This window comes from Littorina saxatilis, linkage group LG6 (assembly GCF_037325665.1).
Source record: "Littorina saxatilis isolate snail1 linkage group LG6, US_GU_Lsax_2.0, whole genome shotgun sequence".
NCBI classification, from domain to species: domain Eukaryota; kingdom Metazoa; phylum Mollusca; class Gastropoda; order Littorinimorpha; family Littorinidae; genus Littorina; species Littorina saxatilis.
This window is the reverse complement of record NC_090250.1, coordinates 18,382,589-18,402,956: the sequence shown is the minus strand read 5'-3', so window position 1 is coordinate 18,402,956 and position 20,368 is coordinate 18,382,589. Positions and strand designations below refer to the sequence as shown.

The window sequence follows — 20,368 nt, the reverse complement described above, 5'->3', positions numbered from 1 at the left end:
CTATCAGTACCAAATTTGGCAAGATGGTGTATGATGACAAGGCCCCAAAAAACATACATAGCATCTTGACCTTGCTTCAAGGTCAAGGTCGCAGGGGCCATAAATGTTGCCTAAAAAACAGCTATTTTTCACATTTTTCCCATTTTCTCTGAAGTTTTTGAGATTGAATACCTCACCTATATATGATATATAGGGCAAAGTAAGCCCCATCTTTTGATACCAGTTTGGTTTACCTTGCTTCAAGGTCAAGGTCACAGGAGCTCTTCAAAGTTGGATTGTATACATATTTTGAAGTGACCTTGACCCTGAACTATGGAAGATAACTGTTTCAAACTTAAAAATTATGTGGGGCACATGTTATGCTTTCATCATGAGACACATTTGGGCACATATGATCAAGGTCAAGGTCACTTTGACCCTTATGAAATGTGACCAAAATAAGGTAGTGAACCACTAAAAGTGACCATATCTCATGGTAGAAAGAGCCAATAAGCACCATTGTACTTCCTATGTCTTGAATTAACAGCTTTGTGTTGCATGACCTTGGATGACCTTGACCTTGGGTCAAGGTCACATGTATTTTGGTAGGAAAAATGTGTAAAGCATGTGAGTCGTATGGGCTTTGCCCTTCTTGTTTATATTTCTTAGAAATTCGAGTATGGTTTGCAAGTTTTATTGAAAAACTCCACCATGTGGGATCCATGTATACATGGAATCCTCCTACAGGAACTCCATCTACAGGGAATCCCACTCATCCGCAAAAGTAACGCTCAGCTTCGTTCCTATTCTTCATGCGCTTCTTGGATCCCATTTGCTTCTACTAATGGTTGTGTTCCTGACCTAAAGCATGCAGTACTTTTGACACTGATTCAAAGAGTTTACCTTTTCCTTGTAACCCATTCCTAAATGATAAGATTAAAATTGATGAATCGCCCGGTCTGTGAACAGCTCACTACGATCTTCGTTGAATATTAGCCGTCACTGCGCAGTTGCTTCCCTTCCTTTTCAACACGGTCTGAAAAGTTTAATTCATGTTAGTTGTAGAACATCAACATATCTGAAAGAAAGTTTGCAGAGATTTTCGGAAATCTAAGTGACCAGATAAAATTAATCCAAAAACAAAGAGACTGCCAATGTTCCAAAATTCAGAATAAAAAAACAAGAAAGGTAGGTTGTTGGAACTGGAAGAAAAAATCAGCCAGATACGTTTTCGTTATTAATTGTTTGTCTGTGCACTTCAAAGACCGTTGGGTCGATATATTTGTGAATGTATTGTCTTGTCATTGACAAACGTTCCAAACGAATAAACTGCCATCGAGATTGACCAAAAGGCATGTTTGGATCACAGATCCAATTAACATATATATCTCGACATTCACTGGTCTTAGGGTTTTTGTTTTCAAAGAAGAAAGAAACTTGCTTGAACACGGACCACTTCTCCGAGCAAAATCAACAAACCTAATCACTCTCATTCCACCTCAAGGTCTCGAATGGTATCGTAAACCAAGAATAGTGACGTAAGAGAATAGAATGTCATCTTTTGATTTGGAACGTGACGTGTTTCAGAACTTCTTCTGGACAACTCGGATGGTCTTCTGCGTAGTGGTTGGCACGAGATTCTTTTTCTTCTTCGACAGTTCATCCTCCGATACTGTAGCAAAACGTTTCATCTTTTTTTCACTTTCGAGTATGCGGACGACTGAACTTGACCGCTAAAAAGTAGTCCTTTCAGAATCATTACGCCGAGTCTGAACATGAGGTCTGAACATTGTTTTTAGGCAGGATCTAGGTGAAAGCGAGGCTGTTCTTATCTCTGTATACAGTCGAGAGAGACAGAAATACATGTCGAGACATTGAGTCATTTTGCAAGCCAATCAGTCAAGAAACAAACCTTTCCTTTTACCACAGGACTGCCGCAATTGTGCATTACGGCAGTGAGGAGAAACTTCTGAAAGTTGTTTACAATGTACAAATGAGAGGAAAATTCAATTCATTTCTTCATTTTCTTGTTTATTTTCCGGTGGTCTTACATGAAGAGGAATAAAAGGTCTGAGGACACAATAACCATATTTATTTCAATTATTAGTGAGGAAGAGAGAAAAGAACAAGACAGCAGACAAAAATAAGACCAGCTGACTGACTGCTGCATGTCTATCGGTCAGTTGATGGATTGAGACCCATGTGTGTCGGTCTTTTCCGAATTTAACATGGCAAAAGACCGACGACCGACACCGAAGCCAATCCCTACACTAGAAGTAATGGCATGTTGAAAGGTAACATTTGTGCATACAGACTGAGATGTGTGTTTTGTTTGATGGCTGGCATACAGACTGGGATGTGTGTTTTGTTTGATGGCTGGCATACAGACTGGGATGTGTGTTTTGTTTGATGTTTTATTTTATTTCATTTGATGGCGTTGCAGACGGTGAAGCTGATCCAGTATCACCAGAAGGTGTGTCCTCGGCTAGAGGGGATCTTGGGCAACTTGCGCACCAATCACCAGACACTCACACGTCGTCTGGACGTCCTCATAGGTACGTCTTAATTAGCATAATTGTGTTAGCCTTCACCGTGATTCCTGAGGGGTAGACAGAGCTGCCAATTGCTATGTCTTAAAAGCAATTTCTACAAATAATCACAAGCATGCAACAGTTCCCTCTTTTTTATGAGTCCTGGTACTCGTTTCTGCCTCCCACTCCGTGTAGCGGTCACACAATGGGTCATAAAACATTGTCTGCACTGAAAAGTGGCACTGCAGATACTCTCTGATGGGCTTTTTTTCCCCTGCATTGCCATTGTCATGAAACTGTTAAAAATGTCTATTCTTGTGCAAGATGGCATAAATGCGGATGTGTCTGAAAATACTACACTTAAAACACCATTTGCTACGCTGAAAATCCCCCCAAAATGTAAATTGCTACATTTGAGGCTTCACAAGGGTTGGCAGGTCTGCTTGGCACAATTATTTTAGCCTTCACCCTGATTCCTGAGGGGCAGATGACCCATAGCGAAACTGATTTTTCTTTGCCCCCCACCCCCACCCCCACCCTCACAATAAAAAAAATTTGAAACCTTTGCATTTGGATATAGCGGAACTCTCCACTTTCAGACCTTGCCTTCCCAGCTTTTTTTGTTCAAATCTCTGTAAAGTCACGTCTATTTTTAAGACTCCCTTCCTTTTAAAAGGTGATTTTCTCAGAATTTTTGTGAAGGTCTTGGAAAGGGGGTTCCTACTGTATCTCTTTTCTTGGAAAAAAACCAAACAAACACGTAATCCTGTGAACTGTTTGCATTTGGATACAAGATTGCCTCTTTTTGCGACACTGTTCCAGGAGAGAAGAGGAAGCAAGGCATGAGCAAGAACACCATCCAGACACTGCTGCAACAAGCCACGCCTTTGGCCAATCAGGACACGCCTCCCACCAACCCCTGCTCGCCCGTGCTCTTCAACGAAGAAGCTCATTTGTCCCACTCTCCCAACGCTGCCCGCACCGTTCTCCCCTCAGGCGCTCATTCTAAGTCTTCGGGCCGCAAACGCCGTGAGAGTGCGGTGGAAATGCAGGTGGGCGGTGGGGGGAAGTCTCGCTTCATCATCGAGATTGACCGAGGCGACGAAGATGAGGTGTCGTACACGTGTGAAAACTCTGCCGAAATTCCCTCCAGCCAGCAGGAAGCAGATTTGTCTGTATGCGAAACACCAGTAGAAAATTCACACGGGGACAGTAGTTCTAGGAATAGCGATTCAGGAATGAAAGATTCTGCAGCAGTGTGTGGAGTTGAAATGGAGAACTGCACCGCTTCTGAAGTGACACAGCACGTGAATTCTGCTGCTGTGGGTTCGAACTCAGACCCGCTCGTCAGCAGTGTTGGAGCGTTGGACGAAGTGGATGGAGCGGTGTTCGCTCCGACGGGAGAAAATAACAGAGTGAACGTCTTGCATGAAAGTGAAGGTGTGAACAGCGCTGGCAACAAAGTGATACACACCGGTGAAGAACATGTGAGTGAACACTTGACAGAAGTGAGTGAAAGCCTAAGAGAAGGGCATGACATTTTGACAGAACTGAGTGAAAACTTGACAAAAGGGAGTGAACACTTCACAGAAGTGGGTGAAAACTTGCAAGAAGTGAGAGAAAATCAGACAGAAATGAGTGAAAACTTGCCAGAAGTGGGTGAAAACTTGACTGAAGGGGGTGAACATTTGACAAAAGTGGATGAAAACTTGCCAGAAGTGGATGAATATTTGCCAGAAGTGGGTGAAAACTTGTCAACAGAGGACGATGATGGAGGCATGGGTCTTGTCATTACCTCTGTGACATCGCTTCATGGCAGCGGCGTTAGCTTTGATGATGATGGAGCTGATGTTGATAACAGAGGCACTAACTTTGATGGTGACGCAACTAATGTCGTTAACAGCAAGACTGACGATAAAATGGAAGAAGGCTCCTCGAGCTTAAGCTGACGACTGTCCAGGTTATTCGTTCCTTGACAAAGACGATGACTTACAATGGCTGCATCAACGGTAGAGATTCTAAACAAGCCCAGAGAAAGAAAGGCTTCTCTAGGCTTAGATCAGACCACATTCCTCGAAGTAATCAATGAGTGAATTTATTGAATGAGCTTTGTGGTAATGGCTGCCTGGATGGTAGAGATTATAAACAATCAGACCTCCACAAAGGAGGGAAAAATACCCATCATTAGAGTAGATGATGGATGATCAATGAGTGAATTTATTGAATGAGCTTTGTGGTAATGGCTGCCTGGATGGTAGAGATTATAAACAATCAGACCTCCACAAAGGAGGGAAAAATACCCATCATTAGAGTAGATGATGAAGAAGATGGTGAGGCCAACAAAAAAAAATAGTCTGTTTACGGTAACCCGACCGACCCTATTTTTTTCGCGCGACCCTCGACTTTTTTTTGGCATTTGGGAAAAAAAAGAAGAAAAAAAATGCAAAATAACGTAAAAATGTTTTTTTGGAGAAAAAAAAAGAAGAAAAAAAATCCCGACCTACCGACCCTATTTTTTGGGCCTATGTTACCGTAAACAGACCTTTTTTTTTTTTTTTTTTGCCTGATGATGATGATGAAGACTGTTACAGTGGTAGAACCTGTGATTGTAACGGACACAAATTATACGCACGAACCATTAGAAGAAAAACTGAGAGGTGTTTCACCAAGGTGTTTGATTTTGTACACAAAATTTCCAAAGATGTGACTGACATACACCAAGATTTGAGAGGAGAAAACCGTACAGTAGTGGATTAAGCCCAACAGCGGGTACTGAAATCTGAAGCAAGAACAGACCACAGACTTGCAGCCTGCGTCTGCTGACTCATCATGACTGAATTGTGCAAAAGGCAGCTATATTTTTGGAGAATGGTGGATTTACCAATAATCTATCGTAAAACATACATGTGTGCCTAGTTTACAGAAAAATGTGTAAAAAAAAATTAACAATAGAGCGAAAATGTCATTTTTTTTCAAGTAGAAAAGCTTGCGTAGTGGAGTAAGATAACTGGTGTGTTGCATGTGCCTTGTGTGGTTTAGTAACAGGCCAATAGTAATATCCTAGGAAAAAAGATGCAAGCAGTACAGCTTTAGTTTCGAAATAAGAGGTTATGTTAGGAAAAGGAACTCTGTTGGGGCTTGAGAGAGGTGTGGAAGAGTTGCGCTTCTTGACACTGAGGTAAACGCACATTGCAACTAACGAGTGGAGACCAGCTATCTGGGGTGTCGCAGTCAATAATCAGTTATGATGTGCATCTTTTGCAATCAAGCTACTCAGTGTGATGGCTTCACCTTTGAAAAACAAACGCCCCATCCGAGTTCACCAGTGTTGTTCCCAGGCCTTGGTCTTCCGACTTTAATGCATGCTATAGTATAGACCATTTCGGCATCTGAAAATAACTCGTGAGACGTGCTTTTTGTTATGCTTCGAAAGTCGTGAGAACTACAATTTTTGGCCTTTACAATCACAGCTCTCGCGAGATATCTGACCAACATGCTTTGCTATGCTGTGAAATTTATGAGAGCTTGAAATACCGATAGGGTCTATTTCGATCTGACGTTTTTTACCAACATGCTCTGCTATACTTTGAAATTTGCGAGAGCTTGGAATATCGATAGTGTCTATTTTGATCTGACGTTTTTTTCTGACCCCTAAGCCAGTCAAAGGTTTGACATACAGGAGGTCTTCTCACAGAATTATGTTCATGTACTCAGGACATATATATATATATTCTATCCAGGTCTAACTGACCTATCGTTCTCTGAATCTGGGAACAACACTGGCTCACTGTTTACTTCCGCCATGCTTCTTCCTCCACTGATCAATGGCAGCATGTGCAGGCTTCAGGGGGCGCAACTCCATTTCCAAGGCCCATAATCAATACCCTGGCAGAGTTATAATTTTATCCTGAGATGGCTTATTTACCTTCATTTGAAATATATTTTTTCCAGCGTTGTCCATTTGTATGATGTCCGGTGCGTTTTACTTTACGTCTGAATTCTTCGACTTGTGAATGACCAGAGAAGTCACCCAGATTATTGTACTATTAGCTTGTGCCTGAGATACTGTGCACATTTGTTATCACAAGTTTCTAAAGAGAGAAGTTTGCTCCAGATTTCTTTCACTTCATTTTTGCTGTGGAGGTTTCACAGCCGCCTAATTTTTTTTCTTTTTTTTTTCTCGTCTTTTTGCTTTTCTCTTATTTTCTCCTTTTTACGTTTACTCAATGTTTGATTGCATGTATCACTGTCCAGACTGGTGATAGGAAATGGAGGCTGAGTGTGTGTTTGTGTGTGTGTGTTTGTGTGTGTGTGTGTATGTGTTCGTGTGTGTGTGTTCGTGTGTGTGTGTTCGTGTGTGTGTGTGTGTGCGTGTGCGTAGAGCGATTCCCAGAAAACTACTGGACAGATGTTTATCAAACATTACATGTGAATTCCTCCAGATTATATGCCCAGTTGTTTTATTTCTTTTTTTTTTGTTTGGATAAAACTGCTTGATAACATCCACCCATTCCAAAAAGTTGAAGCTCACTGTCGTGATCGCTTTTTTTCAATCTTTTCCTAACAAGTTTTGACCCGGTCTGGACTATGGAATTGCATAATTTCAGTCTTGAAGCTCAAAAATTGATCAATTACTTTGTTAATTAAAATTTGTCCTCAAATTAAAATGTCAATAACAGACTTAAAAGTGGTTTCATTGTAGGCTGTATTATTTCCTGATTTAAAAATTACAGAGACATGTTGAGCTTGAGTTTGTGTTAAAAATGCCCCAAAATAAAGAAATATGTTGTATGTCAATGAGTTTTACTGTTTGCTTCTTTTCTGGAGACAAGTCTTCTTCTTCTTTTCGATCGCCGATCACACTTGGAGTCCAGATCTTGAGATATAATTAGTGGTCCTCTGCAGCGCAGCTACCGGCCCGTACAGCTTGTTGTGCAGGGACTCCGGCAATGACCAGATTTCCTCTCTCAGCACCTGGTGGTTCCTGCAGTCTCGTAGGATGTGGGCCATGTCCTGCTCTGCTTCTCCACAAGAACACATGGGGGAGGGCACAACATGCAGCTTCTTGTGGAGGTGCTGGTTAAGTCTGTTTTCTGGAGACAAGTCAGCTCTATCGGATTTTGAACAGCCAAGGACTTAGTACAGTGGAACCCCCATTTTAAGACTTCCCCTTTTTACGACCGGGATTTTTCAGATTTTCTGTTCATAGCATCTGTAAATTTACCCGCATTTAAGACTCCTTCCATTTTACGACCTGATTTGCTCAGAGTTTTGGAAGTCTTAAAGGGGGGGTTCCACTGTAGTCTCGGTGAAAGGATTGATCCACTGTAGTCTCGGTGAAAGGATTGATCCACTGTAGTCTCGGTGAAAGGATTGATCCACTGTAGTCTCGGTGAAAGGATTGATCCACTGTAGTCTCGGTGAAAGGATTGATCCACTGTAGTCTCGGTGAAAGGATTGATCCACTGTAGTCTCGGTGAAAGGATTGATCCACTGTAGTCTCGGTGAAAGGATTGATCCACTGTAGTCTCGGTGAAAGGATTGATCCACTGTAGTCTCGGTGAAAGGATTGATCCACTGTAGTCTCGGTGAAAGGATTGATCCACTGTAGTCTCGGTGAAAGGATTGATCCACTGTAACTTGACTTTGTATAATAATAATAATGCAAACTTTTATAGCGCTATTCTAGAAAAATGTCTACTCTTAGCGCTTTACAATACATACATCGACAAGCATACTATACACGCACAGGCAAAGAAACCGACCAAACATAACCAACAAACTATACATGCACAGGCAAAGAAAGCGACCAAACATACAATACACGCACAGGCAAGATAACGACCAAACATAAACAAACATACTATGACCAAACATAACCAACATACTATACGCGCGCAGGCAAAGAGAACAATCAGCACATGTAATAATTACTGACAACTAATAATGCAGGCATACAATGACAGTCCAATACACAGCCTAAGCACAAGAACCACAGTAGGCTTCTATATAAAAACGTGTCAACGGTACTATTTACACACACACAAACAGTGCTGACACAAAGCGCAGAAAATATATATACACGTTATTTTAGGCGCTAGGTAGGGGGTGAGGTGGGGCGGGATGGGGTGGGTGGGGAGATGCTGGAGGGGAAATCACTTGCGCTGAAAGAGGTGTGTTTTGAGATTTGTCTTGAATGTAGTGAGAGAATCTGTGTGTCTGAGAGGCAGTGGTAATCTATTCCAGGTCACAGGGGCTTGATAGGCGAAGACTTTGTATCTCTTAGGCAGACAGATTGGCTGAACAGCACTCCCCAAACTGTGCGTATGTCCCTGCGTCCTGTACGCACTAGAAGCTGAAAACAACATACCAGTAATTCATGGAGGGGGGTCACAGGACGCACTAAACCTGAAAAGAGCGGGTCTTGAGACGCACTGAACCTGAAAAGAGCGGGTCCTGGGACGCACTGAACCTGAAAAGAGCGGGTCCTGGGACGCACTAAACCTGAAAAGAGCGGGTCTTGGGACACACTAAACCTGAAAATAGCGGGTCCTGGGACGCACTAAACTTGAACAGAGCGGGTCTTGGGACGCACTAAACTTGAACAGAGCGGGTCTTGGGACGCACTAAACTTGAACAGAGCGGGTCTTGGGACGCACTAAACTTGAACAGAGCGGGTCTTGGGACGCACTAAACTTGAAAAGAGCGGGTCCTGGGACGCACTAAACCTGAAAAGAGCGGGTCTTGAGATGCACTGAACCTGAAAAGAGCGGGTCTTGGGACGCACTAAACCTGAAAATAGCGGGTCTTGAGACGCACTGAACCTGAAAAGAGCGGGTCTTGGGACGCACTAAACCTGAAAAGAGCGGGTCCTGGGACGCACTAAACCTGAAAAGAGCGGGTCTTGGGACACACTAAACCTGAAAAGAGCGGGTCCTGGGACGCACTAAACCTGAAAAGAGCGGGTCTTGGGACGCACTAAACCTGAAAAGAGCGGGTCCTGGGACACACTAAACCTGAAAAGAGCGGGTCTTGGGACGCACTGAACCTGAAAAGAGTGGGTTTTGGGACGCACTAAACCTGAAAAGAGCGGGTCCTGGGACGCACTAAACCTGAATAGAGCGGGTCCTGGGACGCACTAAAAATCCATTGTTATGCATACCGTGGGTACTGTTTTCAGAAAATGTTCAACCACAACTGTACAGTGGAACCCCCTTTTAAGACCTCAAAAAATCTGAAAAAAATCATGTCTTAAAAAGGAGGGAGTCTTAAATTAGGGGTAAATTTACAGAGGTTATGAACAGAAAATCTGATAAAGTTAGGTCTTATAATGGAGGACGTCTTAAAAGGGGGTTTCACAGTACCAATATAATAATAATAATGACGGGTATTTATATAGCGCCTTATCCAAAGTGCTTTATGCCAACACAAATAAATGGAGTTAATCTAACCGATATGACCTTAATTGTTTTCCTGAAGTTGGCATTACATTGGCATGATCTCCTGTCATGAAGCGGCAGGAAATGTGCCTTCTGAAAGCAAGAAAATTAACCTTCTGGTTTTCAGACCCCTCCAAAGTTCTACCAAGGGGTCCAAGGACCCTCTATACATTAAAGTTAAGGGTCCCGGGACCATGCAAGTGGAGCACGCGTGGATGTTTTGATATCGCTTTCAGGATTTGATTTTCATAATGTCATCATCTCATGCCTGATAGAATAAACTGTTGTTGACGCTGAATTTTTTTTCTTTAGATTCGTTCTCTCTGTGTGTACATTTCTCGGATTAACAGACTACTTGTTATACAGTGAAACACCCCTTTTAAGACACCATCAGCTTCAGGTGGTTTTTGATTTTTTTCTGTATCTATTTTTGTTCAAAATAATGTTCACAGTTTCCCCCCGCGGGTTAGGGGGAAGAATTTACCCGATGCTCCCCAGCATGTTGTAAGAGGCGACTAACGGATTCTGTTTCTCCTTTTACCCTTGTTAAGTGTTTCTTGTATAGGATATAGTCAATGTTTGTAAAGATTTTGGTCAAGCAGTATGTAAGAAATGTTAAGTCCTTTGTACTGGAAACTTGCATTCTCCCAGTAAGGTCATATATTGTACTACGTTGCAAGCCCCTGGAGCAAATTTTTTATTAGTGCTTTTGTGAACAAGTGGCTCTATCCCATCTTCCCCCTTTCCCCGTCGCGATATAACCTTCGTGGTTGAAAACGACGTTAAACACCAAATAAAGAAAGAATGTTCACAGTATAATTTGTGTGTTCTTAGTTCGTGATAAGGGCAGCATGAAGAAAACCTCGAGTGAAACAAAGATGACAGAAATAAAAGCACCATTCTCATCATTCTCACTTGTGTTTTTAAAAAAAATACTGTGTTAGTTGGTGTTGATATTATGCAGAGGAGTGGTACACCATAATTTATTATAAATATATATATATGTAATGCCAGAGAGAGGATGTGAAGTGTTCAACAAAAGGACTTCAACATATATTTAAGAGAATTGCTAATTAGCTTAAATAAGATTGAGAGTTTTGAAGATATTTGATACATCACATGTTATTCCACAGTGTGTGTGTGTGTGTGTGTGTGCCCACGCGACAGAAACAGAGTCAGGGACGCAGAGAGCTATCGTGGTGTGAGCATACGAGGTCAGCCTAAGAAGGGGGAGGAACCATTGGTGCATGTTTGAGGGAGTTGTTTGTTTCGAGATAACCGGATTAACGAACTCAACTGGGACACAGCTAGTGCATCAAAAACAAAGTAATGGTGTTTTGCTTTATTTTGTGTGTGACTCATGTAGACTGAGTGTGTAAACAAAAGCCAGCGTCGAGTGTGTGTGTGTGTGTGTTTAGCGAGAGTTTTCAAAGGCACAGTCCTTCTATTGAAAACAGTTCAAATCATCTATACTCTGTCCACGCTTTTACATGGGTTAAAGCTGAAGAGTATCGATAAATGTAATGAATTGGTTTTCGAAAGATGGAGGGGACACAATGTAGCTCGAATCCGATCCATCTTTGACTACCCCGGATGACGTCCCTGGATGTGCGTATGTGTCTCCCAGGTGTCCTTTTCCCTGAGGCTCCATCGCCTGTGCAGAGGGAGAATTTGTTGTTGAATTCTCCCTCGAAATCGGCGTATGGTTGCCTGAATGGCGGGGTAAAAACTGCCATACACGTAAAAACCCACTCGTGCAAAAACATGAGTGAACGTGGGAGTTTCAGCCCATTGATCAAATCATTTCGCAGATTGTCACTGGTGTCCGTTGCAAAATCAATTCACCAAAAAGAACATTCTGCACACAAATCACCCAGTGGTTTGTTTTTTTCCTTTTTCAGTATGTGGAGAGATGGTCTTATCCCACGAAAAAGCCTGTTCAGATGTGAGATGACGAGTCGGATCCTTCACACGGGATCGAAGGAGTGTGCCTTTAACGACTCGACGTGATAGTTTATATGTAGGCCTATCCGTCCTAAGAAAAATATGAACCCGCTGTTGTTGTTTTTTCTCCAGAAGATAATCTCCCATACTTGGGTAGTCAGCAGCAGGGGCCTATATTTAGATAATATAGGTCTATGTCAGCAGGAATACACCGTGTTTAAAATATTAGTGACGGCTTGTTACAATAGCAGACACATAATTATGATAAACCAAGAGATTAAAAATTGAGAAGAGGGTGGTGTGTGTGTGTTCATGTGTGTGTGTTTATATGTGACTGACTGACTATTAGGGTTTAACGTCCTCTTAGACCAGTTGGCCTATATTGGGACAGGTAGGCCTATTGGTAATATGATGAAGATATGGTGTGATACTTTGACTCGAACAAGCCCGCTGTGGCTGTCTTCTTCGACACACCAGCATTGGGTTTATGTCGTCAAAGTATCGAAATACGATCATGATAATCAGAGACGAGAGATGGTGCATGCGTGTCTTCATGTTTTCCAAGCGTGGGTGCATGCTTGTGTGCGTGTGTATGTGTGCGTTCACTGATGTGTGTGTTCATGTGTGTGTGTTTATATGTGTGCGCGCGTGTGTTCATGTGTGTGTTTATATGTGTGTGTCAGTGTTTATATGTGTGCGCGTGTGTGTGTGTGTGCGCGCGCGCGCGTTTGTATGTGCGAGCTTGCGTTAGTGTGTGTAATGCAAACTGCCCTTCCCTCCAGCCGTCCAAAACACATGTATCACATTACGTTAGCCACACCTCAATCGTTTCTGCTGGCTTGGCACCACTGAGGTCGATCGTTGATTGAAGCTTGGGAGTTCAGGCTGATCCGTTACTGTTGAAAGCCTCAGTCTTTCCAGTGTAAACATTACCACCCTTTATCTTATATCTGCCGAGGCTTTTAAGGCCATCCCTCCAGTTTGACACATACATGTACTAATAATCAAATGCCTGGCCGAGTTTTGAACAGAGCAGGGATTTTTGGACGAATTAATTTCTTAACGGACACAACTGAGTGACTTTTTGTATGATCAATTCGTCAAAGTTCCAAGTCTGCAAAGAAAGCACCATACCAGCCTGTTGGTAGTTGGTATGTGTCCATGTAGAGGGATGACCTTATTCCACGTAAGAGTGTGTGTGTGTGAGTGTGTGCGTGTGCGTGTGTGTGTGTGTGTCTGTGTGTGTGTCTGTGTGTGTGTGTGTGTCTGTGTGTGTGTCTGTGTGTGTGTGAGTCTGTGTCGGTGTCTGTGTGAGTGTCTGTCTGTGAGTGTGTCTGTGTGAGTGTGTGTCTGTGTGTGTGAGTGTGTCTGTGTGTGTGTCTGTGTCTGTCTGTCTGTCTGTGCGTGCGTGCCGGGCGTAGAGGGTAGTAATATTAGTAAAACTGCCATAGTACCGTTCAGGTCAGTCAAGCAAAAATAAATGTTTCATATTACACCAGTCACACCTTCTATTGTTTGTGCGCTCTTATGCCATGAAGCTTCTGAGTTGAGACCAGTGAATGTTACTCACAGTGTGCAACCAGTCGGACTGGCATGTTGGGGAGAAAAACATGATAGGGCGAATACGCACGCACGCGCGCGCACACACACACACACACTCACACATACACACCACAAACGGCCTAGCTGCGGAGTTCCTGTTGGTTTATGAAATGATTTTACGGATTGCGACTAGTGTCCGTTAAAAAAACATAGCAAGAATTACTATCCTGACTGCTTTCACATGGAGTAAGACCATCCCACCACTTGAAAACATAGCACGTGACTCCAAGCAGTGCTCCACCATCCCACCACTTGAAAACATAGCACGTGACTCCAAGCAGTGCTCCTCCGTCCCACCACTTGAAAACATAGCACGTGACTCCAAGCAGTGCTCCTCCATCCCACCACTTGAAAACATAGCACGTGACTCCAAGCAGTGCTCCTCCGTCCCACCACTTGAAAACATAGCAAGTGACTCCAAGCAGTGCTCCTCCATCCCACCACTTGAAAACATAGCACGTGACTCCAAGCAGTGCTCCACCATCCCACCACTTGAAAACATAGCACGTGACTCCAAGCAATGCTCCACCATCCCACCACTTGAAAACATAGCACGTGACTCCAAGCAGTGCTCCACCATCCCACCACTTGAAAACATAGCACGTGACTCCAAGCAGTGCTCCTCCGTCCCACCACTTGAAAACATAGCAAGTGACTCCAAGCAGTGCTCCACCATCCCACCACTTGAAAACATAGCACGTGACTCCAAGCAGTGCTCCTCGGTATGTCAGTATAGACTCGGATGTTTCCTTCAAGGGCCCCTTTAAAACAAATACTTCCTTACTGATTCGCGCTTTGCTCTGGTGGATAAGAAATCGGAAGGTCGTGGGTTCGAATCCAGGCCGCGCCGTGTTGCCTAAGGGTGGAGATTTTTCCAATCTCCCAGGTCAACGTATATATGCAGACCTGCTCTCAGTAGTGCCTTACACGCGGCAAGCACAAGACCAAGTGCGTAAGAAAAAGATCATGTAATCCATGTCAGAGTTCGGCTGGTTATAGAAACACGAAAATACCCAGCATGCTTCCCCCGAAAGCGGCGCATGGCTGCCTAAATGGCGGGTTAAAAAACGGTCATGCACGTAAAAACCCACCTAGCGCATGTCATTCATTTTAACTGAAGCCAAAGTCTCATCATTTTTCTGACTTTAGATATTTGTGTCAGAACGTCTTTAAATGGAAAAACTGTTCGGGTACCGAAGAACGTTATTTTCGAGGGTGTAACAGAAGGTCACGTGACCTACCACGAGATCCGAGATAAACACCAAGAACTCCACCCAAGGTGCATTCCGTGTTCACAGGAATGCCACCCACCCCCCCGCACCCCGCCCCACCCCACCCCCTATTGAGGGTGTAGTAGGGTGTCACGTGACCTATCGCGAGATCCAAGAAAACCACCAGGAACTCCACCCGGGTGCATTCCCAGTACACAGGACCCCCCCCCCCCCCTCCAAAAGTCCACTTGCAAGAAATGCAGCCACTTTGAATAGAGTTAGACCACTTCTGCTTGAGTAAGCACCACGGGCCGCTCAAGTGCAGGAGCTTACACGCGAGCTTGACTGAGGGCGCTGGCATTGTGACGTTAATCATGTCAGACCTGCATGTGCTCGGCCTGGAACAACTTCTTGTGATTGAGGGAATGTTAGCCACCACCACTGTCTGCAATAATAGGGAGTTTAAGCCACTTGTGGTTAACGTTAACTTAGCCGTGAATTAAGCCATATGTGGCATTGTGACGCTGATCCTTTGAAACCTGTGCTGGGCCTACTGGAACAACTTGTTGTGATTGAGGGAATGTTAGCCACCAACCACTGTCTGCGAAAATAGGAAGTTTCTTCTTCTTGTCGTTCGCTGTTAGATCGTCAGTCCGGACTGCAGGGCGAAACGTGCTGTCCTCTCCAATCCTCTTTGGGGCCGTATAGCTTCTTTTGTAGCGCTGTCTCCTCTGGCCAGGTGGTGTCCCTGAGAGCACTGCAAGATGTGCTCTGCTGTCTGATTCTTGCCACACGGACATAGGGGGGAGGGAACTAGCTTCAGCTTTGTGGCCATATGATGGTTTAGTCTGTTATGTCCAGTGCGTAGTCTGAGTAGGACGACTTGTTCTTCACGTTGGAGCAGGTGGTAGTCATCTTTCTCCGCTCTGGTTTTCCTCTTGTTTTTGATGATTGTCTTTTTTTCCTTGTACTGCAGCTGGGACGTGAACTGTTCCTTTGAGGCACCTTCCTTGGCAAGTTTGTCAGCAGCCTCGTTTCCTGCTATGTCACAATGAGCTGGCACCCACTGAAGCACGACCCTACGGTTCTGAGCAACCTGTTGGAGGGCGTTGTTGAGCTCAGTTTCTTTGTTGGCAGACAGAGCTTGGAGTGCTGACATTGCGTCTGTCAGAAAGACGACCTGAGGGCATTCATGGTCTGATCCCGTCAACTATTGTGGCTGCTGTCTTCAAGGCCTGTACTTCTGCACTATAGTTGGTGCAGTGCAAACCTGTGGGAATGCTCGCTGTTTGTGCCTCTCCCTCTGGGTACCGAACTAGAACGCCGGCTCCTCCATCTCTCACAGCATCAGTGGCTGACCCATCAGTGTAGGCGTGGATCCACGCTTCTTCAGGGTAGTGGTCTGCAATCATGGCCAGGGTAAGCGCCTTCTTACTGGTGTCACTCATGTCCCGTGATGTCACGCCTTTCACAGTTGTGTTGATCTCGAGGACCCTCTGGTTGGCTTCCCAAGGTGTTGGGCATGTTCCTGTGGCATCGAGCGGCAGGGTGCTTTCCGGCAGGTGGGGTAGGTACTGTCGCTTGAGGCTTCTGATAGGTTTTTCCATTCTGCTGTTCATTGGGTGGTTTGGTAGGCTTTTGTATTTCTCTACTTGGATGAGTGTCTTTTTGTCTCTTCGAGTGATCAACGGTTGAAATAGGAAGTTTAAGGCACTTGTGGTTAACGTTAACTTAGCCGTAAATTAAGCCACATGTGGCATTGTGACCCTGATCCTGTGAAATCTGTGCTCGGCCTGGAACAATTTGTTGATGATTGAGGGAATGTTAGCCACCAACAACTGTCTGCAATAATAGGGAGTTTAAGCCACTTGTGGTTAACGTTAACTTAGCCGCAAATTAAGCTACATGTGGCATTGTGACGCTGATCCTGTAAAACCTCTGCTCGGCCTCGAACAACTTGTGATTGAGATAATGTTAGCCACCACCACTATCTGCAATAATAGGGAGTTTAAGCCAATTGTGGTTAACGTTAACTTAGCCATAAATTAAGCCACTGCATCGCGGGCGATGAGAGACTCGCGGTAAAGTTTACGGCTTATGCCGCAATGTACGTCAGAGGGGTAACGATGATGCAATAAATACTTGAATGTAAGCCCGACTCCATAAGGAGGATAGAGGCTGCACTGGTAGTCAAGGGACGGATGCGTAAAAGTTACCCAACAGTGGGTCAGAGGTTACGGCCTTCCAGTCGCGAGATCGTTACCGCAGGTCATAAAACTAGGCGAGTTAACGGTCTGCATCTTCTTCTTCTGGTTCACTCCTTCTAGGCATCAGCTCCAGTGTGGACGCACGAATGCCGCCGTCTTCTTTAGGCCCACCTGGTCGCCAAACAGCTTCTCCTGCAAGAGGTTTTAACAGTCTGCGTGTAGTAAACTCATTTTGGCAGCAAGCCTCTCCTCGCCCGCGCTCTATTGCGCAATGCCAGATGTGTCTTACGGTTACATTTAACGTTAACCACGAGTGACTTAAAGTCCGTAACGTTTAAACAACGCCACCTCGCCCGCGCTCTAAGCGCAATGCCAGATGTGTCTTACGGTTACACTTAACGTTAACCACGAGTGACTTAAAGTCCGTAATGTTTAAACAACGCCAGCGTTACGGCATACGGACCCAGTGCTTGGAGTTTGTTGTCGCGAATTAACATTTTGGCGGCGACTTTTCCCATGGTGTCGACAGGGAGACTGACTGGAGAGCTCAGTGTGGATGTAGCCCCGAAGACTGAATAAGGCTGCCTATGTGTCTGCAACTGGGAGAGGAGCACAGTGTGGATAGTATTGTGTGTATGATTCGGGGAATGGCAAGTGAAGGTATGTTTTGAGGTAATTAACCTTGAACTTTAGCGTTGCGTGGTGAATTCAGGGAGTTCATTCCATTGCAATCTAAGCCCTCTCAGTTGGATTAACTTGCTAGTAAAGCTGCTTTCGTTATCTTTTTTTTAATGTTTTATTTATTTATTTATTTTATTTACATATATATATAGTCAAGTATTGACTGAAAGTATTATGGTGGGCGGAGGGGGCGACGGTTGTCTCCCTATATTACGCGTGTCCGTGGAAAGCATTTCTCATAAACTACCAAACGGATTTTTCTGAAAATGTACACAATTTTTAGGGCATTTGCTTGCTTTGTTTAAATTATTTGAACTGACTATTTAACTGGAGAAGAGATATTTATGGGTTTTTCATTTTTTTTACATTTTTTTTTTTTTTTTTACATATGTAGCCCAGTGCTAAACTGGCTACTAATTCGTTATAATGTTTTTATGTCATTCCTGTCTTGTGTAAGTCTTGCCCATCGCTTTATGTTTTGTGTAATGTCATTATCTGTTCTAAGTTACATTTTGATATGCTCAGACACCTGGAGGTCGTAAACTCGCTCAGTCGGCTGTGTCCACTAGGGAACATAATATGTTTTCCTTTGACGTCAAGCCGCCCTCCCAGAGAGAGACGCCGTGGTACCTTGGGCCCCAGGTGGTCGTTATGAAATGTGCCGCCAGCCTATCTGGGTATCGCTGGACTCAGCGTTTTGTCAAGTGGGTGTCATTTCTTTTGACAGGGTAGATCATAGAAGATGTCAGGTGGCTTAGAGGTTTTAGTCTCTTACCTCCCCCCCCCCCCCCCCCTTCCTTGTCTTTACTGACCAATGAGAAGTGATGTCAGTTTTGTTAGCTAACTCTTGATTGGTGGCTTTTGACGCCACCCATCCCCATGTACATGATAGCATTTGAGATTTTGGGAGAGAACTGAGAACTATCTCGGACAGAGAGGACGTACTTGTTTTTGTACTTTGTTATCATGGAGACATACTCATGTAGATTGCATTGTACTATTGGTGTGGCCTCCCGGCCTTCGGGCTGGGAGCTGGGTTGGTGAGGAGAAGAGAAGAAGAGAAAATAAAGAGAAATGTGAATCGACAGACATGGTTTTCCAGATTTTCATGTTGCATCAAGTGATTCGTCGGTCTGTGCCAGTGAACTCTTGTCTATCATTCTCTACATGTGGGTGAAAGTCCATTACGAGAGCAAGTGATGTTCGTTCAGTGCAAGACACTAAAGAGGCACCCACATGGTGTACTCCTGAACTTCGGGGTTTACTTCTACTAGGTGACTACATTCACCCAACTACTACATCAAGAGTCAACAATCAATATTATCCACATCCTTCCACCCCATCACACATACAGTCATGTTAAATGTTTGGCTGCAAAAAGGATGGATTCTCCCGCAAACCCGATTCGTCGCCTTTCTAATACCTTTTGATTAGAGACACCCTTACTAATTTCTAAGTCTAAGTGACAAAATACCATACAAACAATATATATGTACACATCCTCAACAAAGAGAACAATTTCAAACCATGAAGAATTTACTAAATAAATAAAACTCGGAAACAGCATATCTTTGAGAAATAGAAACAAGTCGCGTAAGGCGAAAATACCACATTTAGTCAAGTAGCTGTCGAACTCACAGAATGAAACTGAACGCAATGCAACGCAGCAAGACCGTATATTCGTAGCATCGTCAGTCCACCGCGCACGGCAAAGGCAGTGAAATTGACAAGAAGAGCGGGGTAGTACTTGCGCTGAGAAGGATAGCACGCTTTTCTGTACCTCTCTTCGATTTAACTTTCTGAGCGTGTTTTTAATCGAAACATATCATATCTATATGTTTTTGGAATCAGGAACCGACAAGGAATAAGATGAAGGTGTTTTTAAATTGATTTGGACAACTTAATTTTGATAATAATTTTTATATTTTTAATTTTCAGAGCTTGTTTTTAATCCAAATATAACATATGTATATGTTTTTGGAATCAGAAAATGATAAAGAATAAGATGTACGTAAATTTGGATCGTTTTATAAAAAAAATATTTTTTTTACAATTTTCAGATTTTTAATGACCAAACTCACTCATTAGTTTTTAAGCCACCAAGCTGAAATGCAATACCAAACCCCGGCCTTCGTCGAAGATTACTTGACCAAAATTTCAACCAATTTGGTTGAAAAATGAGAGCGTGACAGTGCCGCCTCAACTTTCACGAAAAGCCGGATATGACGTCATCAAAGACATTTATTGAAAAAGTGAAAAAAACGTATGGGGATTTCATACCCAGGAACTCTCATGTCAAATTTCATAAAGATCGGTCCAGTAGTTTAGTCTGAATCGCTCTACACACACACACACACACAGACAGACACACACACACACACACACACACACACACACACACACACGCACGCACATACACCACGACCCTCGTTTCGATTCCCCCTCGATGTTAAAATATTTAGTCAAAACTTGACTAAATATAAAAATCAAAGGGGAAAAACTCCGTTTGTTAAAGACACTGTAGTAAGATTACAGACACGCGTTCAGCTCATTTCAAGTCAATCTGAGACGATCTCGTTAGTTCCAGTACTACATGTATTGACAAGTTTCTGTATTTGACCACTATCCAAAATGCGCTGTTCGATAGCTGCTTTTAAATCGGACCACTTTCGCCGCCGTCGGCCTACTTCGGTTTTCTGGGGCCGAAGCAGGATGAAGTAGGCCGACTTGCGTGGAAGTAGTACGGTATATTGAAAAGAAAAGTGCCAGTAAAA

The 20,368-nt window shown here is 43.7% G+C and overlaps 1 protein-coding gene across 2 annotated transcripts in view; it reads left to right on the top strand.

The window, feature by feature from the left end:
• Window positions 1-7,307, top strand: part of LOC138968662 (serine/arginine repetitive matrix protein 2-like) — a 38,814-nt gene extending 31,507 nt beyond the window's left edge. For both annotated transcript variants that reach the window (XM_070341256.1, XM_070341255.1), the window contains 2 exons: window positions 2,423-2,534; window positions 3,333-7,307. In XM_070341256.1, coding sequence (XP_070197357.1) covers window positions 2,423-2,534; window positions 3,333-4,459 — 1,239 coding nt within the window. In that variant the 3' untranslated portion in view covers window positions 4,460-7,307. The remainder of the gene's footprint in view (window positions 1-2,422; window positions 2,535-3,332) is intronic.
• The last annotated feature ends 13,061 nt before the right edge of the window (window positions 7,308-20,368 follow it).